Source organism: Drosophila miranda, chromosome XR (genome assembly GCF_003369915.1).
Source record: "Drosophila miranda strain MSH22 chromosome XR, D.miranda_PacBio2.1, whole genome shotgun sequence".
In the NCBI taxonomy this organism is placed as follows: domain Eukaryota; kingdom Metazoa; phylum Arthropoda; class Insecta; order Diptera; family Drosophilidae; genus Drosophila; species Drosophila miranda.
This window is the reverse complement of record NC_046674.1, coordinates 44042998-44065815: the sequence shown is the minus strand read 5'-3', so window position 1 is coordinate 44065815 and position 22818 is coordinate 44042998. Positions and strand designations below refer to the sequence as shown.

At 47.7% G+C, this 22818-nt stretch overlaps 1 protein-coding gene and 3 long non-coding RNA genes across 4 annotated transcripts; 3 read left to right on the top strand and 1 right to left on the bottom strand.

Moving 5' to 3' along the window:
* Nucleotides 1-334: 334 nt before the first annotated feature.
* On the bottom strand, nucleotides 335-5515 carry LOC117186425. Its single transcript, XM_033387229.1, has 2 exons — nucleotides 1657-5515; nucleotides 335-1009 (listed from the first exon to the last, which is right to left on the bottom strand). The coding sequence occupies exon 1, from the start codon at nucleotides 5144-5146 to the stop codon at nucleotides 4034-4036; it is 1113 nt and encodes a 370-aa protein (XP_033243120.1). The 5' UTR covers nucleotides 5147-5515; the 3' UTR covers nucleotides 335-1009; nucleotides 1657-4033.
* Nucleotides 5516-7341: 1826 nt separating this feature from the next.
* Nucleotides 7342-8316, top strand: LOC117186703. The gene is made up of 3 exons (XR_004471644.1): nucleotides 7342-7356; nucleotides 7429-7574; nucleotides 7635-8316. It is a non-coding gene; the product is annotated as an uncharacterized LOC117186703 (long non-coding RNA).
* Nucleotides 8317-12599: 4283 nt separating this feature from the next.
* Nucleotides 12600-13510, top strand: LOC117186704. The gene is made up of 2 exons (XR_004471645.1): nucleotides 12600-12768; nucleotides 12829-13510. It is a non-coding gene; the product is annotated as an uncharacterized LOC117186704 (long non-coding RNA).
* A 4564-nt stretch (nucleotides 13511-18074) lies between these two features.
* On the top strand, nucleotides 18075-18497 carry LOC117186354. Its single transcript, XR_004471458.1, has 2 exons — nucleotides 18075-18216; nucleotides 18277-18497. It is a non-coding gene; the product is annotated as an uncharacterized LOC117186354 (long non-coding RNA).
* Nucleotides 18498-22818: the final 4321 nt, after the last annotated feature.

Here is a 22818-nt window from a genome sequence, read left to right as displayed (position 1 = left end):
ACGCGTTTGTACGGATCGGCTGATAGTGTGCCCGTTGGAGCTTGGGTTATGGTCACACTTGGGGCAATCAGCTGTGGGTGTGACCGTGGGGGCTGTGCTACGGGCCCATTGGTGGTGATCAGCTGTGGTTGGTTTTATGTATCTTTTATTGTTTGTTTATTTATATTTATTTCTTATGTGGCAGGTCTTCATGTATTTGTAGCTTATGTTCTACTTATCCTACTAATACTTATTTTATAGTCTTCATGGCTTGTCTTGGTGTTTCTAGTGATATTGTTGTGGGGTTTGTGGCGCCGGCGCTTGGTCTTCCTGGCGCTGGGCGTCACACTCCCCCTCCTTTCCCAGTGGAGCGTCGCCAATTGACTTTGTTTGGAACCATGCGCTGATGCGGACATCTCCAGCTCGGCCGATCTTCACCCAACACGCCTCCTGTTTCTCGTTCCGTAGTTTGAACCGTCGTTGAGTGTGTTTTGGGCGGTCGTGGAGTTTTGCTTTGACTAGTTCGATCGCCGTGGTCGCTAGTTCGAATTTTTCCGGGACCTCCCATTCGCCCGGGATGGTGCCTCTCTGGATGGGTTTCTGGGTTTCCGGTTCTGGTGTTGGCCGCTCGGGGTTTAGGTCTAGCACGTCCCGGTCGGACTCTTCGTCTTCCACTTGTTTTGCCCAGGAAAGTTCCGGGCCTTGTTGTTCGCTGATTCTTCGTGCCGTTTGTTCCTGTAGGTTGGCCTAGTTTGCCCAGCTGATCCTCTTTTTTGTTGGGATTACTTCATTGTGCGTTGCTACTTGTTCTCCTCGAGTCTCGCGCTGTCCTGCCGTGGTTTCCATCGTTTTGTTTGTTGCTGTTTTCCTTGGTGCTGACACCTTTGTTCCTGATACTTTCATCCGTGAGCTGAGTGGGGGGGCGGCCGATAGTAGTTTTGCCGCTCGGTTTTTGTGGCTGGCCTGTGCCATCCTTTCTTTGAATTTCCGGGCCGAAATGTTGAATTTATCTTCTTTATTTTCCATCTGTCTGAAAAGGTAGAGAGAGGGCATCGTTATTGTGTTTGCTTCCTCTAGTTTTGCTGGTTTTAGTTGTGAGACGTGTGCCCGTAGTTTTTTGTTCGTTGTCGTATCTTGTACTGTTATGATCACTGGAGAGGTTAGTTCAAGTACCTTACACGGACCGGTGTATTTCGGTTCTAGTTTCGCTGTTGTCTTGTCGATTTTTTTCGATAGTGGGTGCGTTCGTACCCATACTAAGTCCCCTCTTTTTGGCTTCCATGCTCGCTTTCTCAAATTGTAATGTCTTGCTTGTTTTGCTGCTGCTTCTTCCATGTTTTGCCTGGCTATTGTTTCTGTTTGTTTTCGTTTGTCGGTGTTTTCCTGGTTTGTTTGATTGTTGAACCCTGACCCTAGTGTTACCTCGTCGAATAGGTTGCCCGGCAATCTAAGTTCTCTCCCGAATATCAGGTATGCTGGACTAAACCCTGTTGCTTCTGACTTGCTGCTATTTATCGCTAGGGTTAGTTCTGGTAGTTGTTCGTCCCATTTGTTGTGTTTCCCTCCCGCGAATTGTGCGATCATCGTCTTTAGTGTTCGGTTCGCTCGTTCGGTTGGATTTTCTTGTGGTGTGTATGGTGCCGTGAATTGTTGGGTGATGCCCCACGTTTTCATTACCTGTTTCGTCTTTCTGCTTGTAAATTGTACGCCGTTGTCTGAGATCACTCGCTTTGGTGCACCTCCCCTCGCCAGTATTTTTTCTCTGAACGCCTTTAGGAATGCGTCAGCTGTTGCGCTTCTTGTCGGTGTGACCTCCACCCATTTCGAAAATTTATGATAAACACGATTAGTGCGGTGTTGCCGTGCGGCGATCTTGGGAGTGGTCCCACGAAATCGACGCCTATTGTTTCCCATGGTGCGTTTGCGATTTTGGTCAGCATTTTGCCTGCCGCTGCTTGCTGCGATACCTTAAATTTTTGGCAGCTTTCGCATGTTCGTACGAATCGTGTTACGTCTCTGCTTGGCCCTGGCCAAAAGTATCGTTGCCTTATTCTGATTTTCGTGCGTCTGATCCCGAGATGTCCGGCTGTTGGGTTTGTGTGATTTTCGGTTAGTACCCTCTGTCTCTCTTGTTTTGGAACGCACAGTTTCCAGGGTTTATTGTCTTCGTCGGTTTGGCTTGGTATGTGTCGGTATAATCTTCCGTGTTTTATGGTATAATCCGTAGCTTCTTTTGGTGTCATCTCTACTTGGTTCCATTTGTTTTGATACCAAGCGCATTCTACGATTTCTGCTATTCGGGTTTCTTCGCGTGGTAAGCGGGAGAGTCCGTCCGCCACTGCGTTCAACTTGCCTTTCCGATATCGTATTTCGAATGAGAATGGTTGCAGTCCCAATGCCCATCTTGCTACTCGTCCGGATGGGCTTTCGATGGAATTTAACCATTTGAGGGACCGGTGATCTGTAATTACGATAAATCGGTAGCCTTCCAGGTACATCCTCATCTTGTGTATACCCCAGTAGATGGCTAGGCATTTTTTTTCCGTTGCGGAGTATTTCGTTTCCTCGCTTTTGAGCTTGCGGCTTGCGTAGGAAATTACATGTTCTCCGTCCGCATCTTCCTGGGTCAACACCGCTCCTAGGCCGCAGTCGCTTGCGTCTGTTTGCAGTATGAATGTTTTTCTGAAGTCCGGGCATGCTAATATTGGTGCTTCCGTTAGACACAGCTTTAGGTCTTGGAAGCTGTTCTCTTGTGCTTCGCCCCACTCAAATTTTTGCCCCTTTTTTAATAGGTCTTGTAGAGCTTTTGCTCGTTCGGTGTACGCTGGTACGAATCTGCGGTACCAAGATGCCAGGCCCAAAAAACTGTGCAGCTGTTTCAGTGTAGTTGGTGCGGTGAGTTCTTTAATGGCCGCCACTTTATCTGGGTCTGTGTGTATTCCTTCCTCGCTCACCATGTGTCCTAGGTATTTAAGTTTCTTTTGGAAAAAGTCACATTTTGCTGCGTTGATGCGTAGGTTTGCTGTCCGTAGTCGTTCGAATACCGTTTGTAGTTTCTGCATGTGTTCAACTTTCGTCCGCCCAATTACGATTATGTCGTCTAGGTATGCGAAAGCGAATGGTTCCATGTCCGGTCCGATAACCGAGTCTAGGGCTCTTTGGAACGTAGCAGGTGCTGTTGTGAGTCCGAATGGCATGACCTTCCATTGGTACAATCCTCGCCCGGGAGCTGTAAAGGCTGTGTAGTGTCGGCTCTGTTTTTCCATAGGGATTTGCCAATACCCTGACTTTAAGTCGAGCGTGCTAATGTATTTAGCCTCTTTAAGCTGATTTAGAATAAAGTCCATCCGTGGTAATGGGTATGCATCCTTCTCTGTTTTTTTGTTTAACCTCCAATCTCCGGTTTTCTTTTTTATGAGAACAATCGGCGAGCTGTATGGGCTGTGTGATGGTTCTATTAGATCTTGCTTTATGAGTTCGCTGATCTCTTTGTTGATGATTTCCATTTGCGCTGGGTTTCTAGGGTAATACCTCTGTTTGACTGGTCTGTCATCCTTCAGAAATATCCGATGTTTCGTAACATTGCTCACCCCTTCAAGAGTGTTGGATTTTTGTACCTCCGTTTTAATCCATTTTTCGATTTCTTCGTCCGTCGGCTCTGTTACTGAATTTCTTGCGCTTTCCTCCTTTCTCTTTGGGTTTGGTTCCCCGTTGAAGTTTACTGTGGCTTCTCCGCACGTTATTGATGTGCCTGCATCCTTTAAAAATTCCATCCCTAGTATGGGGGTGTCTGGTACCCCTGTCATGATTAGGAATGATTGGGTGGTCTCTTTTCCCCCTAGTTCTACTGTTAGTTGGATTCTCCGTGTTGTTCTCCGAGTGCTCCCATCCGCGAGACGGATTAATCTGTTTTCCACTCCTTCGATGCCTTCTTCTTTTAGTTTTTCGGCCGCCCTTTCGTTTATCATGCATCTTGTTGCCCCTGTATCGATGATTACATCCATCAGTTGTGATCCAATCCTGGCCCGTCCTAAAAGTAGGTTCTTGTTAAATATTAATTGTGTGTTGTCCCGCTCAGCTGGTTTTGGGCCACAGGAGATTCGCGGGTTGGTCCTGCGCCCTGTGTGTTTTCCGGTTGTTTTCTGCAGCAGTCTATTGTGCGTACTCCTTGTTTGTTGCAGGTACAGCAGTACAGTACGGGTTCCCTGTTGCATGTTCGGGCCTCGTGCCCATAGTTTCCACATCTTTGACATTTCCTTTGTCGGTATTGCGTCCTTTGCCAAGCTGGTTGGTCGTTTTGTGGGTTATTCCATTGGCGACCTGTAACCTTGAAGAGTCCTGCATCTGTCTCAATTTTTTCGAATTCCTCTGTGATGATCATGAATTCCGACAGCGTTTGGAATTCTCTCCTCTTCACGTATAGTTTCAGCGGCAGCCGGCAGTTCTGGTATATTATTTCCAGTTTTTCCTGCTCTGTGTAGGTTCCGAACCTCATTAACTTCCTTATTTCTTGGATAAAGTCTCGAACTGGTTCTGTTTCCGCTTGTTTTCGCTCTGCCACTTGTTTTGCAAGCTCCTCTTGGTATCTGGGGGATACGAAGTTCTCTTTTAGTCCGACCTTTGCATCCTCCCATGATGTGACTGGCGCTGGCTTTGTGTGCCACCAGTCTAGTGCGCTTTCTTCCAGAATTATCGGCATTGCGAATACGAGGTGGTCCGGTTCTACCCCGTAGGTTTCTGCTAATTCCTCCATCCTGCTTAGGAATTCTAGCAGCCCTCCTTTTCCTGTAAAGATCAGTTCCCACTTGCGTATTTTTTCTATTATCGCTACTGCTTCTGGTGATCCTTTCTTTATCTGTTTTGGAAATAGCGATTTCTTCCTGCCTGTCCTGGTCTCCCCTTGGCTCTCTTCCATTGTTGGTTTTTGTGGTACTCCTTTTGGTGATTGTTGCCTTGGGCCCTTGGTTCTCGGGCTTCTCCCTCGTGTTTGGGTATTTGCTAGTTGTTCTAGCCTCTCTCGAATATGTATTGGAAGGTCTGTTCTCTCCGAAAATTGTAGTAGTTGTTTCTTTTGGGTTTCTAGTCCATCCAGTTTCTCCAATCCGAATTCCTCGCAATAGTTTTGTAACTCCAGTTTCGTTGCTTGGTTTATCCATTGTTTTGCCATCTTGACCTTTGAGATTATGCTTCTTATGCTACCACAACCTGCTCGGGCGCCACTGTGACGGCGCTTCGGCCGGGGTATGCTCGTCGCGCCGGGTTCCACAGAAATTTGTTTGATCTCTGGGTGTGGTAGCTGAAAGAGAGTCTCGTGGTTCAAGAATAAGGCGGGCTTTGAGCGGTAATAAAAGAGATAGAGTTATTTTTATTGTTCTTAAAGGTACAAAGTTTGGTAGTTGCGCGGGTAATTTTCTGCTGGCTCTTCCTTCGGGGTCGTCCTTCGGGTTGGCCGCACGTGGCGGATGGTTGCGGGCGGGTCCTGGTAGTCTTTTGGTCGGTGTCGGTTGAGGTCGCGGAGGTCTAATGTGCTCTAATGTTGCGGAGGGCTAATGCGTTCCGAGGAGAAATAATGTTGCGGAGGGTTAATGCGCTCCGAGGAGAAATAATGTTGCGGAGGGTTAATGCGCTCCGAGGAGAAATAATGTTGCGGAGGGTGAATGCGCTCCGTGGAGAAATAATGTTGCGGAGGGTGAATGCGCTCCGAGGAGAAATAATGTTGCGGAGGGTGAATGCGCTCCGAGGAGAAATAATGTTGCGGAGGGTGAATGCGCTCCGAGGAGAAATAATGTTGCGGAGGGTGAATGCGCTCCGAGGGGAAAGGTGGCGGAGGTTTAATGCGCTCCGAGGAGGATTGGAGGATCGCTGGGGCTGCTGGTGGCTGCTACTGATGCTTACCTCTCCACGGGCCGGAGCCGAACTGATGCTGATCGCTCTGGCGGAGCCCCTTTTATTTCCGAAAAGCAGCTGATCGTACGGTCTGTCCCTAGCGCGTTGTGCTGAGGGGTCCCTAACGCGTTTGTACGGATCGGCTGATAGTGTGCCCGTTGGAGCTTGGGTTATGGTCACACTTGGGGCGGTCAGCTGTGGGTGTGACCGTGGGTGGCTGTGCTACGGGCCCATTGGTGGTGATCAGCTGTGGTTGGTTTTATGTATCTTTTATTGTTTGTTTATTTATATTTATTTTTTATGTGGCAGGTCTTCATGTATTTGTAGCTTATGTTCTACTTATCCTACTAATACTTATTTTATAGTCTTCATGGCTTGTCTTGGTGTTTCTAGTGATATTGTTGTGGTGTTTGTGGCGCCGGCGCTTGGTCTTCCTGGCGCTGGGCGTCACAATTAGATAAGTGGTGAAAGTGGATATGTGAAACGTCCAGAAACCGTTTCCGACCCCATAATGTATATATATTCTTGATCAGCATCAAAAGCCAAGTCGATAGAGCCATATCTGTCTGTCGTCCCTATGAGCGCCTAGTGCTCAGAGACTATAAGAGCTAGAGCAACGACATTTTGTATCCAGACTTCTGGGACATGTCACTGTTACAGGTATATTTCAAAACTTCGCCCCGCCCACTTCCGCCCCAAAAAGGTCGAAAATCTGTGGCATCCACAATTTCAAAGATACGAGAAAACGCAGAATCGTAGAGAATGATTATATCTTCTAGACTGCAGAATCTGATGAACAAAATTTCATTCTCTTCGCTCTGTCTCTCTCTAACACACAGGTTTCATTGTCGGCTTTGCCTATTGCTAAAAGTGAGTTCCTAGATCTCAGAGACTATAAAAGCTAGAGCAACCAAATTTTTGATCCACACTCCTGTGATATCGGACCTTGACGAGCTAGTTTCAAAATTTCGCCACACCCCCTTCCGCCCCCGCAAAGGACGAAAATCTGGGGCATCCACAAATCTCAGAGACTATTAAGGCTAGAGCAACCAAATTTGGTATCCACACTCCTGTTAGATGTCATTAAACAACGTATATCTCAAAATTTCGGCGTCTGCCGGAGTTAGTATCGGGTATAAATGTAGAGTTGCGGTCGCCACAGCACCTCACAACGATCCCTTCCGTTTTTTTTTAATTTCCGAATCGAGGAATGTAGACATAGAGTTACTTTTACAATTATGGGATCACAATATTTCAGACAAAATTTAAGCTCCATGGCGAACCAAGTTTGAGCTAAGGAAAACTATTCCTAGTCAATACGGCATGAGAACCCAATTCTTGGCCTGCTTGATCTGCCCATTCCTTACAATATACCAAAATATACCCATCATGTGTTTTAGAGCCCCCTTTGGAATTCTGAAGCCGAAATTACCAACCCTTCTCTGGACAGACATGTTTTGTTGTGGGGATGTGCATTTTACCGAATATTCGGTATTTTAATATTTTATTATTCTTATTATTATATATAACTGTTATATAAGCTATATAACTGTTATTCCGCAGAACATCAATTTGCAAAGTACCCAGCTAGCACAATAGCAGCATCGAGTACAGCCGCTTCAATGAGTGGGCTAAAATGTCATCTTCGCACAGGCCATAATCTTCCCTTTTTATTAGGTCTACTTACGGACTTAACCAGCATCGAACAAGTTTGTATAAGAAAGATTGAAGTCCAAGGCATTGACTAAATTTTATTTTTATATAAATAGGTTCAACTGCAAGAGTGTATGTTGCATATGGAGAACATTTTTGAAGAGCACAGTCGCAACCTGCAGCCGTTTTTTGTTGACATTCAACCTCCTAACTCTGCAAAAATGTACTGCCAGAGACGTAATCAGACTCATCCAAACCAGCAATATCATCAGCAGCGCCCGCAACGCATGAGGCAAATGCCAATACCCTCCCTAACATTTTCTACTGCTGACACCAACGCTGATCAAAATTGCTTTAAGGCTACCCTACCCTATCGGACGCAAACATTTAAGATTCTAGGGCAGGCTAAAAATGAGTTACAAGACATACAATTTTGAGAAAAGTATTTTTTGAGCTAGTATATTAAATATTAGTATTTAAATATATATTAGTTTCCTCCAAGTCTTTGTAAATTAAATTACACATAAAAAAGAAGAATACATAATAATTAACATTATTACATTTTTTTTTTAAGTCTCCTTATACAAAACGGAATTTTCTTTATATTGCCTCTATACTTCGATTTTTGTTGTTTAACTAGCCGGCCCTGCCTCGTTTTGCTGTGGCGCTCATTGTGGTTGCACGGATAAGAAATGAGGACAACTCAGTTGATTGTTTCTTGATGGAGAATATAAAGAGTTTTGACCTGATCTCCGACTATGGCAATTGATTCTCCGCTAATACGGCTACTACGGTTAGGTTAGGTTAGGTTCAGGCGGTAGCCTGGGGGAGTGATGAAACCCTCCCAAGCTCACTTGGACCTGTAGAAGGTCCGTTGTGGTGCCGCATGGGCGTGTGCCCCTTCCCAGTGCCTAAAAACCGTGGAGAAACAGGCTGTTGCAAATTAAGGGCAGTCCCATCCGGAGACTTGGATGAATCTGGACAAGGTCCCCGGTTTGATTTCGGACAGGTCCGAAATGTCTGTGAGGAAAGCGGCCCCGAGAATACGAAGACGACGATTTCCAAGGGCCGGGCAGTGGCAGAAGAAGTGGGGGACCGATTCCTCCTCTTCCTCGTCGCGACAACTCCTGCAGAAGTCGTTATGAGGGATTGACAGTCTAGAGGCATGACTGCCAATCTGCCAGTGTCCCGTAATGGCTCGAGTAACTGAAGAGCACTGTGCTCTGCTGAGCCTATACAGCTCGGCTGAGCGCTTCTTCGATCGATATGGCCATATCAATCTTGAGATTTTACAGGAAACGGTTTGCTGCCATCTCCTATTGGCATTTTGCTCGAACAATTCGTGCGTGAGGAGCCTGCACGTAGCCAGAGGCATCGCTACCTGCTCCCTCTCCATAAGGAGAGGAACTGTAGTACCCTGCCTTGCTAGCTCGTCGGCGGCGTCGTTCCCCTCGATGTCCCTGTGGCCTGGGACCCATATAAGGAAGAGGTCTAACTGATCTGCGATCTCGTGCAGAGACCTGCGGCAGTCATTTACAGTCGCTGAGGTCGACGATATTGAGCCTAGAGCTTTAATAGCTGCTTGGCTGTCCGAGAAAACGCACACTAAGTGCGTGTCTAGAAGTAGTTTGGAGACGATAGAAATGGCCTCCTTGATGGCTACAACCTCCGCTTGGAACACACTGCAGTGGTCCGGGAGCCTGAAGCAATGACTGATGTTCAGCTCGCTGCAGTAGACTCCGCCTCCCACGCGGCCCTCTAGCTTGGAGCCATCAGTGTAGAAGTGAACCGCATTTGCGGGTTCTGGTTCGCCCATCTCCCAGTCCTCCCTAGATGGGATTGATACCTGGAAAGGCGTCGAGAGGAGATCACTAGGGACACAATAATCTGTCCTCTCTGGTAATTGCGGGTGTCTCGTCAGGATTCCCAAATGCCCAACCGCGGACGCTTTCCACAGTCTGGCTTCTCTCATTCTGAGTGCGGAAGTGTTGCCACTTTCTTTCCCATGAGATCTATGGGGAGGAGGTCCAGCACAGTATCCAGGGCTTCCCCTGGAGTAGTGCGTAGCCCGCCAGTTATGCATAGCTCTGCCATGCGTTGAACTCTGCTGAGTTTATTGAGGCATGTCCTTTTGTCTAAGGCTGGCCACCATACTACCGCTCCATAGAGCATGATCGGTCGTATGATGGTGGTGTAAAGCCACCGAACTATATAGGGGGTCATTCCCCATCTTAGTCCGATGGCTTTCCTGCAAGTATAGAGGGCTACTGTGGCCTTCTTTACTCTATCCTCTATGCTCAATTTCCAATCGAGCTTTCTATCGAGGATTAGACCAAGATACTTGGCGTTGTTGCTGAAGATTAGCGCTTCCCACATAGTCTTGGGGGAATCAGTGCCGGAACTTTGTACTTCCTAGTGAAGAGCACCAGTTTCGTTTTAGACGGGTTGACGCCTAGACCGCATTTGTCTGCCCATTTTGACATCTTCATGAGAGTGCTTGTCAGGCCCTCACACAGCGTCTGCGGGAATTTACCCGAGAATGCTATAGCAACATCGTCCGCATACGCCACCACGCGGCAGCCACCCCCCTCTATCTCCCGCAGCAGTTCGTTCACTGCCACGTTCCATAGGAGGGGCGAGAGGACTCCGCCCTGCGGGGTGCCTCTACTGACAAATCTGGTGGACGTTGACGTCCCCAGATGCCTCAACCGTCCTGCATTGTAGCATCTGATCGATCAGGCTCACCGTCCGGGAGTCAACCCCCAGGTCCGTCAGTGCACCCGTGATGGCGGTCGGGAGGATGTTATTAAAGGCACCTTCTATGTCAAGGAAGGCTACCAGGGTGTACTCCTTACAGTTGAGGGACGCTTCTATGATCGATGTGATCGTGTGTAGGGCCGTTTCGGTGGATCTTCCTTTCCAATAGGCATGCTGGGAGTCTGAGAATAGACTAGGCGGTATATTTACCGTGAGATGCATCCCCAAAAGCCGTTCCATCGTCTTCAGAAGGAAGGACGATAGACTTATGGGTCTGAAATCTTTGGGGGCAGTGTGCGAGGGCTTGCCTGCCTTGGGGATGAAGACGACTTTGGTATGAAGCCAGGTTTCCGGGATATATCCATGGGAGAAGATTCCCTCGTATATCCTTTTGAGCCAATTAGTGGCTTTTTGTCCAGCGTGAATCAGTTGGGCAGGGATGATGCCATCTGGTCCCGCAGACTTGTATGGTTTGAAGCTTTTTATTGCCCAGGAAATGTTCTCCTGGCTTAGCAGGTTCATGATAACACTTGAGGCAACGGAGGGAGCCGCGATGTAGTGTGGTCTGTTTTCATCGCAGCCGGGAAAGTGGGTGTTAAGGAGAAGATTTAGCGACTCATTGCTGGACGTTGTCCATGATTGGTCGGCGTTCTTCAGGTAGCACAGAGTGGGTGTAGTCTTCGAGAGAACTTTGCGCAAGCGCGAGGCTTCCGAGTTATTCTCAATGTCGCTACAGAACTTACGCCATGAGGCGCGTTTGGCTTTCCTCAGTTCTTTATTGTAAACTGACAGACTGGCCTTGTAATCGGCCCAGTTCTGCTCAGCGTTTTCAGCCTTAGCTTTATTGAAGAGTCTTCGGGAGGCTTTCCGGAGTTCCCTCAGTTTCGGATTCCACCATTCAGGTTTCTTCCGGCCTCTGCTCTTGCTAGAGGGGCAGGATTTATCGAGCGCCTCATTGCAGGCGTCGGTAAATAGTTTAACAAGATGAGTCGTGGCTTTCCTGGAGATCTCCTCCTCAGGTGGAGTCTCATTGAGAACACGACAGAGGTGGTCTGAGTACCGAGCCCAGTTTGTCCGCCTAAGGTTCCGAAATTGAGCTGGTCTCGGTAGTGAAAAAAAGAATACGGTTTCCACGTACCTGTGGTCCGAGAAGGAGTGCTCTTCCAGGACCCTCCAGGATACGATGTTCCCGTGTAACTCATGAGAGGCAAGTGTGAGGTCCAGGACCTCCTTGCGGTTTTTAATAATGAAGGTGGGATCACTCCCCCTATTTAAAAGGACCATCTGAGTGGTCAGTAAATAGTTGAAAAGGTACTCACCCCTTTCGTTGGTGTCAGTGCTTCCCCACTGGCAGTGGTGTGCATTGGCGTCGCACCCTACGATTAGGCCGGTGTCCTTGGCCTCGCAGTCTGTGATTAGCGCCCTGAGCGCCTGTGGAGGGGGGTCTTGGTCTTGGCGCTTGGTCTTCCTGGCGCTGGGCGTCACAATTAGATAAGTGGTGAAAGTGGATATGTGAAACGTCCAGAAACCGTTTCCGACCATATAATGTATATATATTCTTGATCAGCATCAAAAGCCAAGTCGATAGAGCCATATCTGTCTGTCGTCCCTATGAGCGCCTAGTGCTCAGAGACTATAAGAGCTAGAGCAACGACATTTTGTATCCAGACTTCTGGGACATGTCACTGTTACAGGTATATTTCAAAACTTCGCCCCGCCCACTTCCGCCCCCAAAAAGGTCGAAAATCTGTGGCATCCACAATTTCAAAGATACGAGAAAACGCAGAATCGTAGAGAATGATTAAATCTTCTAGACTGCAGAATCTGATTAACAAAATTTCATTCTCTTCGCTCTGTCTCTCTCTAACACACAGGTTTCATGGTCGGCTTTGCCTATTGCTAAAAGTGAGTTCCTAGATCTCAGAGACTATAAAAGCTAGAGCAAACAAATTTTTGATCCACACTCCTGTGATATCGGACCTTGACGAGCTAGTTTCAAAATTTCAACACACCCCCTTCCGCCCCCGCAAAGGACGAAAATCTGGGGCATCCACAAATCTCAGAGACTATTAAGGCTAGAGCAACCAAATTTGGTATCCACACTCCTGTTAGATGTCATTAAACAACGTATATCTCAAAATTTCGGCGTCTGCCGGAGTTAGTATCGGGTATAAATGTAGAGTTGCGGTCGCCACAGCACCTCACAACGATCCCTTCCGTTTTTTTTTTTTAATTTCCGAATCGAGGAATGTAGACAGAGAGTTACTTTTACAATATTTTTTAATATTTTATTATTCTTCTTATTATATATAACACTTATATAAGTTATATAACTGTTATTCCGCAGAACATCAATTTGCAAAGTACCCAGCTAGCACAATAGCAGCATCGAGTATAGCCGCTTCAATGAGTGGGCTAAAATGTCATCTTCGCACAGGCCATAATCTTCCCTTTTTATTAGGTCTACTTACGGACTTAACCAGCATCGAACAAGTTTGTATAAGAAAGATTGAAGTCCAAGGCATTGACTAAATTTTATTTTTATATAAATAGGTTCAACTGCAAGAGTGTATGTTGCATATGGAGAACATTTTTGAAGAGCACAGTCGCAACCTGCAGCCGTTTTTTGTTGACATTCAACCTCCTAACTCTGCAAAAATGTACTGCCAGAGACGTAATCAGACTCATCCAAACCAGCAATATCATCAGCAGCGCCCGCAACGCATGAGGCAAATGCCAATACCCTCCCTAACATTTACTACTGCTGACACCAACGCTGATCAAAATTGCTTTAAGGCTACCCTACCCTATCGGACGCAAACATTTAAGATTCTAGGGCAGGCTAAAAATGAGTTACAAGACATACAATTTTGAGAAAAGTATTTTTTGAGCTAGTATATTAAATATTAGTATTTAAATATATATTAGTTTCCTCCAAGTCTTTGTAAATTAAATTACACATAAAAAAGAAGAATACATAATAATTAACATTATTACATTTTTTTTTTAAGTCTCCTTATACAAAACGGAATTTTCTTTATATTGCCTCTATACTTCGATTTTTGTTGTTTAACTAGCCGGCCCTGCCTTGTTTTGCTGTGGCGCTCATTGTGGTTGCACGGATAAGAAATGAGGACAACTCAGTTGATTGTTTCTTGATGGAGAATATAAAGAGTTTTGACCTGATCTCCGACTATGGCAATTGATTCTCCGCTAATACGGCTACTACGGTTAGGTTAGGTTAGGTTCAGGCGGTAGCCTGGGGAGTGATGAAACCCTCCCAAGCTCACTTGGACCTGTAGAAGGTCCGTTGTGGTGCCGCATGGGCGTGTGCCCCTTCCCAGTGCCTAAAAACCGTGGAGAAACAGGCTGTTGCAAATTAAGGGCAGTCCCATCCGGAGACTTGGATGAATCTGGACAAGGTCCCCGGTTTGATTTCGGACAGGTCCGAAATGTCTGTGAGGAAAGCGGCCCCGAGAATACGAAGACGACGATTTCCAAGGGCCGGGCAGTGGCAGAAGAAGTGGGGGACCGATTCCTCCTCTTCCTCGTCGCGACAACTCCTGCAGAAGTCGTTATGAGGGATTGACAGTCTAGAGGCATGAGTGCCAATCTGCCAGTGTCCCGTAATGGCTCGAGTAACTGAAGAGCACTGTGCTCTGCTGAGCCTATACAGCTCGGCTGAGCGCGTCTTCGATCGATATGGCCATATCAATCTTGAGATTTTACAGGAAACGGTTTGCTGCCATCTCCTATTGGCATTTTGCTCGAACAATTCGTGCGTGAGGAGCCTGCACGTAGCCAGAGGCATCGCTACCTGCTCCCTCTCCATAAGGAGAGGAACTGTAGTACCCTGCCTTGCTAGCTCGTCGGCGGCGTCGTTCCCCTCGATGTCCCTGTGGCCTGGGACCCATATAAGGAAGAGGTCTAACTGATCTGCGATCTCGTGCAGAGACCTGCGGCAGTCATTTACAGTCGCTGAGGTCGACGATATTGAGCCTAGAGCTTTAATAGCTGCTTGGCTGTCCGAGAAAACGCACACTAAGTGCGTGTCTAGAAGTAGTTTGGAGACGATAGAAATGGCCTCCTTGATGGCTACAACCTCCGCTTGGAACACACTGCAGTGGTCCGGGAGCCTGAAGCAATGACTGATGTTCAGCTCGCTGCAGTAGACTCCGCCTCCCACGCGGCCCTCTAGCTTGGAGCCATCAGTGTAGAAGTGAACCGCATTTGCGGGTTCTGGTTCGCCCATCTCCCAGTCCTCCCTAGATGGGATTGATACCTGGAAAGGCGTCGAGAGGAGATCACTAGGGACACAATAATCTGTCCTCTCTGATAATTGCGGGTGTCTCGTCAGGATTCCCGAGTGCCCAACCGCGGACGCTTTCCACAGTCTGGCTTCTCTCATTCTGAGTGCGGAAAGTGCTGCCACTTTCTTTCCCATGAGATCTATGGGGAGGAGGTCCAGCACAGTATCCAGGGCTTCCCCTGGAGTAGTGCGTAGCCCGCCAGTTATGCATAGCTCTGCCATGCGTTGAACTCTGCTGAGTTTATTGAGGCATGTCCTTTTGTCTAAGGCTGGCCACCATACTACCGCTCCATAGAGCATGATCGGTCGTATGATGGTGGTGTAAAGCCACCGAACTATATAGGGGGTCATTCCCCATCTTAGTCCGATGGCTTTCCTGCAAGTATAGAGGGCTACTGTGGCCTTCTTTACTCTATCCTCTATGCTCAATTTCCAATCGAGCTTTCTATCGAGGATTAGACCAAGATACTTGGCGTTGTTGCTGAAGATTAGCGCTTCCCACATAGTCTTGGGGGAATCAGTGCCGGAACTTTGTACTTCCTAGTGAAGAGCACCAGTTTCGTTTTAGACGGGTTGACGCCTAGACCGCATTTGTCTGCCCATTTTGACATCTTCATGTGAGTGCTTGTCAGGCCCTCACACAGCGTCTGCGGGAATTTACCCGAGAATGCTATAGCAACATCGTCCGCATACGCCACCACGCGGCAGCCACCCCCCTCTATCTCCCGCAGCAGTTCGTTCACTGCCACGTTCCATAGGAGGGGCGAGAGGACTCCGCCCTGCGGGGTGCCTCTACTGACAAATCTGGTGGACGTTGACGTCCCCAGTGATGCTTCAACCGTCCTGCATTGTAGCATCTGATCGATCAGGCTCACCGTCCGGGAGTCAACCCCCAGGTCCGTCAGTGCACCCGTGATGGCGGTCGGGAGGATGTTATTAAAGGCACCTTCTATGTCAAGGAAGGCTACCAGGGTGTACTCCTTACAGTTGAGGGACGCTTCTATGATCGATGTGATCGTGTGTAGGGCCGTTTCGGTGGATCTTCCTTTCCGATAGGCATGCTGGGAGTCTGAGAATAGACTAGGCGGCATATTTACCGTGAGATGCATCCCCAAAAGCCGTTCCATCGTCTTCAGAAGGAAGGACGATAGACTTATGGGTCTGAAATCTTTGGGGGCAGTGTGCGAGTGCTTGCCAGCCTTGGGGATGAAGACGACTTTGGTATGAAGCCAGGTTTCTGGGATATATCCATGGGAGAAGATTCCCTCGTATATCCTTTTGAGCCAATTAGTGGCTTTTTGTCCAGCGTGAATCAGTTGGGCAGGGATGATGCCATCTGGTCCCGCAGACTTGTATGGTTTGAAGCTTTTTATTGCCCAGGAAATGTTCTCCTGGCTTAGCAGGTTCATGATAACACTTGAGGCAACGGAGGGAGCCGCGATGTAGTGTGGTCTGTTTTCATCGCAGCCGGGAAAGTGGGTGTTAAGGAGAAGATTTAGCGACTCATTGCTGGACGTTGTCCATGATTGGTCGGCGTTCTTCAGGTAGCACAGAGTGGGTGTAGTCTTCGAGAGAACTTTGCGCAAGCGCGAGGCTTCCGAGTTATTCTCAATGTCGCTACAGAACTTACGCCATGAGGCGCGTTTGGCTTTCCTCAGTTCTTTATTGTAAACTGACAGACTGGCCTTGTAATCGGCCCAGTTCTGCTCAGCGTTTTCAGCCTTAGCTTTATTGAAGAGTCTTCGGGAGGCTTTCCGGAGTTCCCTTAGTTTCGGATTAAACCATTCAGGTTTCTTCCGGAATCTGCTCTTGCTAGAGGGGCAGGATTTATTGAGCGCCTCATTGCAGGCGTCGGTAAATAGTTTAACAAGATGAGTCGTGGCTTTCCTGGAGATCTCCTCCTCAGGTGGAGTCTCATTGAGAACACGACAGAGGTGGTCTGAGTACCGAGCCCAGTTTGTCCGCCTAAGGTTCCGAAATTGAGCTGGTCTCGGTAGTGAAAAAAAGAATACGGTTTCCACGTACCTGTGGTCCGAGAAGGAGTGCTCTTCCAGGACCCTCCAGGATACGATGTTCCCGTGTAACTCATGAGAGGCAAGTGTGAGGTCCAGGACCTCCTTGCGGTTTTTAATAATGAAGGTGGGATCACTCCCCCTATTTAAAAGGACCATCTGAGTGGTCAGTAAATAGTTGAAAAGGTACTCACCCCTTTCGTTGGTGTCAGTGCTTCCCCACTGGCAGTGGTGTGCATTGGCGTCGCACCCTACGATTAGGCCGGTGTCCTTGGCCTCGCAGTCTGTGATTAGCGCCCTGAGCGCCTGTGGAGGGGGGTCTTGGTCTTGGCGCTTGGTCTTCCTGGCGCTGGGCGTCACAATTAGATAAGTGGTGAAAGTGGATATGTGAAACGTCCAGAAACCGTTTCCGACCATATAATGTATATATATTCTTGATCAGCATCAAAAGCCAAGTCGATAGAGCCATATCTGTCTGTCGTCCCTATGAGCGCCTAGTGCTCAGAGACTATAAGAGCTAGAGCAACGACATTTTGTATCCAGACTTCTGGGACATGTCACTGTTACAGGTATATTTCAAAACTTCGCCCCGCCCACTTCCGCCCCCAAAAAGGTCGAAAATCTGTGGCATCCACAATTTCAAAGATACGAGAAAACGCAGAATCGTAGAGAATGATTATATCTTCTAGACTGCAGAATCTGATGAACAAAATTTCATTCTCTTCGCTCTGTCTCTCTCTAACAAACAGGTTTCATGGTCGGCTTTGCCTATTGCTAAAAGTGAGTTCCTAGATCTCAAAGACTATAAAAGCTAGAGCAACCAAATTTTTGATCCACACTCCTGTGATATCGGACCTTGACGAGCTAGTTTCAAAATTTCGCCACACCCTCTTCCGCCCCCGCAAAGGACGAAAATCTGGGGCATCCACAAATCTCAGAGACTATTAAGGCTAGAGCAACCAAATTTGGTATCCACACTCCTGTTAGATGTCATTAAACAACGTATATCTCAAAATTTCGGCGTCTGCCGGAGTTAGTATCGGGTATAAATGTAGAGTTGCGGTCGCCACAGCACCTCACAACGATCCCTTCCGTTTTTTTTTTAATTTCCGAATCGAGGAATGTAGACAGAGAGTTACTTTTACAATTATGGGATCACAATATTTCAGACAAAATTTAAGCTCCATGGCGAACCAAGTTTGAGCTAAGAAAAACTATTCCTAGTCAATACGGCATGAGAACCCAATTCTTGGCCTGCTTGATCTGCCCATTCCTTACAATATACCAAAATATACCCATCATGTGTTTTAGAGCCCCCTTTGGAATTCTGAAGCCGAAATTACCAACCCTTCTCTGGACAGACATGTTTTGTTGTGGGGATGTGCATTTTACCGAATATTCGGTATTTTAATATTTTATTATTCTTATTATTATATATAACTGTTATATAAGCTATATAACTGTTATTCCGCAGAAAATCAATTTGCAAAGTACCCAGCTAGCACAATAGCAGCATCGAGTATAGCCGCTTCAATGAGTGGGCTAAAATGTCATCTTCGCACAGGCCATAATCTTCCCTTTTTATTAGGTCTACTTACGGACTTAACCAGCATCGAACAAGTTTGTATAAGAAAGATTGAAGTCCAAGGCATTGACTAAATTTTATTTTTATATAAATAGGTTCAACTGCAAGAGTGTATGTTGCATATGGAGAACATTTTTGAAGAGCACAGTCGCAACCTGCAGCCGTTTTTTGTTGACATTCAACCTCCTAACTCTGCAAAAATGTACTGCCAGAGACGTAATCAGACTCATCCAAACCAGCAATATCATCAGCAGCGCCCGCAACGCATGAGGCAAATGCCAATACCCTCCCTAACATTTACTACTGCTGACACCAACGCTGATCAAAATTGCTTTAAGGCTACCCTACCCTATCGGACGCAAACATTTAAGATTCTAGGGCAGGCTAAAAATGAGTTACAAGACATACAATTTTGAGAAAAGTATTTTTTGAGCTAGTATATTAAATATTAGTATTTAAATATATATTAGTTTCCTCCAAGTCTTTGTAAATTAAATTATTATTATTATATTATTATATTATTATTAAAAAGAAGAATACATAATAATTAACATTATTACATTTTTTTTTAAGTCTCCTTATACAAAACGGAATTTTCTTTATATTGCTTCTATACTTCGATTTTTGTTGTTTAACTAGCCGGCCCTGCCTCGTTTTGCTGTGGCGCTCATTGTGGTTGCACGGATAAGAAATGAGGACAACTCAGTTGATTGTTTCTTGATGGAGAATATAAAGAGTTTTGACCTGATCTCCGACTATGGCAATTGATTCTCCGCTAATACGGCTACTACGGTTAGGTTAGGTTAGGTTCAGGCGGTAGCCTGGGGGAGTGATGAAACCCTCCCAAGCTCACTTGGACCTGTAGAAGGTCCGTTGTGGTGCCGCATGGGCGTGTGCCCCTTCCCAGTGCTTAAAAACCGTGGAGAAACAGGCTGTTGCAAATTAAGGGCAGTCCCATCCGGAGACTTGGATGAATCTGGACAAGGTCCCCGGTTTGATTTCGGACAGGTCCGAAATGTCTGTGAGGAAAGCGGCCCCGAGAATACGAAGACGACGATTTCCAAGGGCCGGGCAGTGGCAGAAGAAGTGGGGGACCGATTCCTCCTCTTCCTCGTCGCGACAACTCCTGCAGAAGTCGTTATGAGGGATTGACAGTCTAGAGGCATGAGTGCCAATCTGCCAGTGTCCCGTAATGGCTCGAGTAACTGAAGAGCACTGTGCTCTGCTGAGCCTATACAGCTCGGCTGAGCGCGTCTTCGATCGATATGGCCATATCAATCTTGAGATTTTACAGGAAACGGTTTGCTGCCATCTCCTATTGGCATTTTGCTCGAACAATTCGTGCGTGAGGAGCCTGCACGTAGCCAGAGGCATCGCTACCTGCTCCCTCTCCATAAGGAGAGGAACTGTAGTACCCTGCCTTGCTAGCTCGTCGGCGGCGTCGTTCCCCTCGATGTCCCTGTGGCCTGGGACCCATATAAGGAAGAGGTCTAACTGATCTGCGATCTCGTGCAGAGACCTGCGGCAGTCATTTACAGTCGCTGAGGTCGACGATATTGAGCCTAGAGCTTTAATAGCTGCTTGGCTGTCCGAGAAAACGCACACTAAGTGCGTGTCTAGAAGTAGTTTGGAGACGATAGAAATGGCCTCCTTGATGGCTACAACCTCCGCTTGGAACACACTGCAGTGGTCCGGGAGCCTGAAGCAATGACTGATGTTCAGCTCGCTGCAGTAGACTCCGCCTCCCACGCGGCCCTCTAGCTTGGAGCCATCAGTGTAGAAGTGAACCGCATTTGCGGGTTCTGGTTCGCCCATCTCCCAGTCCTCCCTAGATGGGATTGATACCTGGAAAGGCGTCGAGAGGAGATCACTAGGGACACAATAATCTGTCCTCTCTGGTAATTGCGGGTGTCTCGTCAGGATTCCCGAGTGCCCAACCGCGGACGCTTTCCACAGTCTGGCTTCTCTCATTCTGAGTGCGGAAAGTGTTGCCACTTTCTTTCCCATGAGATCTATGGGGAGGAGGTCCAGCACAGTATCCAGGGCTTCCCCTGGAGTAGTGCGTAGCCCGCCAGTTATGCATAGCTCTGCCATGCGTTGAACTCTGCTGAGTTTATTGAGGCATGTCCTTTTGTCTAAGGCTGGCCACCATACTGCCGCTCCATAGAGCATGATCGGTCGTATGATGGTGGTGTAAAGCCACCGAACTATATAGGGGGTCATTCCCCATCTTAGTCCGATGGCTTTCCTGCAAGTATAGAGGGCTACTGTGGCCTTCTTTACTCTATCCTCTATGCTCAATTTCCAATCGAGCTTTCTATCGAGGATTAGACCAAGATACTTGGCGTTGTTGCTGAAGATTAGCGCTTCCCACATAGTCTTGGGGGAATCAGTGCCGGAACTTTGTACTTCCTAGTGAAGAGCACCAGTTTCGTTTTAGACGGGTTGACGCCTAGACCGCATTTGTCTGCCCATTTTGACATCTTCATGAGAGTGCTTGTCAGGCCCTCACACAGCGTCTGCGGGAATTTACCCGAGAATGCTATAGCAACATCGTCCGCATACGCCACCACGCGGCAGCCACCCCCCTCTATCTCCCGCAGCAGTTCGTTCACTGCCACGTTCCATAGGAGGGGCGAGAGGACTCCGCCCTGCGGGGTGCCTCTACTGACAAATCTGGTGGACGTTGACGTCCCCAGTGATGCCTCAACCGTCCTGCATTGTAGCATCTGATCGATCAGGCTCACCGTCCGGGAGTCAACCCCCAGGTCCGTCAGTGCACCCGTGATGGCGGTCGGGAGGATGTTATTAAAGGCACCTTCTATGTCAAGGAAGGCTACCAGGGTGTACTCCTTACAGTTGAGGGACGCTTCTATGATCGATGTGATCGTGTGTAGGGCCGTTTCGGTGGATCTTCCTTTCCGATAGGCATGCTGGGAGTCTGAGAATAGACTAGGCGGCATATTTACCGGGAGATGCATCCCCAAAAGCCGTTCCATCGTCTTCAGAAGGAAGGACGATAGACTTATGGGTCTGAAATCTTTGGGGGCAGTGTGCGAGGGCTTGCCTGCCTTGGGGATGAAGACGACTTTGGTATGAAGCCAGGTTTCCGGGATATATCCATGGGAGAAGATTCCCTCGTATATCCTTTTGAGCCAATTAGTGGCTTTTTGTCCAGCGTGAATCAGTTGGGCAGGGATGATGCCATCTGGTCCCGCAGACTTGTATGGTTTGAAGCTTTTTATTGCCAAGGAAATGTTCTCCTGGCTTAGCAGGTTCATGATAACACTTGAGGCAACGGAGGGAGCCGCGATGTAGTGTGGTCTGTTTTCATCGCAGCCGGGAAAGTGGGTGTTAAGGAGAAGATTTAGCGACTCATTGCTGGACGTTGTCCATGATTGGTCGGCGTTCTTCAGGTAGCACAGAGTGGGTGTAGTCTTCGAGAGAACTTTGCGCAAGCGCGAGGCTTCCGAGTTATTCTCAATGTCGCTACAGAACTTACGCCATGAGGCGCGTTTGGCTTTCCTCAGTTCTTTATTGTAAACTGACAGACTGGCCTTGTAATCGGCCCAGTTCTGCTCAGCGTTTTCAGCCTTAGCTTTATTGAAGAGTCTTCGGGAGGCTTTCCGGAGTTCCCTCAGTTTCGGATTCCACCATTCAGGTTTCTTCCGGCCTCTGCTCTTGCTAGAGGGGCAGGATTTATCGAGCGCCTCATTGCAGGCGTCGGTAAATAGTTTAACAAGATGAGTCGTGGCTTTCCTGGAGATCTCCTCCTCAGGTGGAGTCTCATTGAGAACACGACAGAGGTGGTCTGAGTACCGAGCCCAGTTTGTCCGCCTAAGGTTCCGAAATTGAGCTGGTCTCGATAGTGAAAAAAAGAATACGGTTTCCACGTACCTGTGGTCCGAGAAGGAGTGCTCTTCCAGGACCCTCCAGGATACGATGTTCCCGTGTAACTCATGAGAGGCAAGTGTGAGGTCCAGGACCTCCTTGCGGTTTTTAATAATGAAGGTGGGATCACTCCCCCTATTTAAAAGGACCATCTGAGTGGTCAGTAAATAGTTGAAAAGGTACTCACCCCTTTCGTTGGTGTCAGTGCTTCCCCACTGGCAGTGGTGTGCATTGGCGTCGCACCCTACGATTAGGCCGGTGTCCTTGGCCTCGCAGTCTGTGATTAGCGCCCTGAGCGCCTGTGGAGGGGGGTCTTGGTCTTGGCGCTTGGTCTTCCTGGCGCTGGGCGTCACAATTAGATAAGTGGTGAAAGTGGATATGTGAAACGTCCAGAAACCGTTTCCGACCATATAATGTATATATATTCTTGATCAGCATCAAAAGCCAAGTCGATAGAGCCATATCTGTCTGTCGTCCCTATGAGCGCCTAGTGCTCAGAGACTATAAGAGCTAGAGCAACGACATTTTGTATCCAGACTTCTGGGACATGTCACTGTTACAGGTATATTTCAAAACTTCGCCCCGCCCACTTCCGCCTCCAAAAAGGTCGAAAATCTGTGGCATCCACAATTTCAAAGATACGAGAAAACGCAGAATCGTAGAGAATGATTATATCTTCTAGACTGCAGAATCTGATGAACAAAATTTCATTCTCTTCGCTCTGTCTCTCTCTAACACACAGGTTT

Bases quoted from the DNA above. Each gene is read 5' to 3' on its own strand.
- LOC117186425 (XM_033387229.1), bottom strand. From the start codon at position 5,146: ATGGCAAAACAATGGATAAACCAAGCAACGAAACTGGAGTTACAAAAC.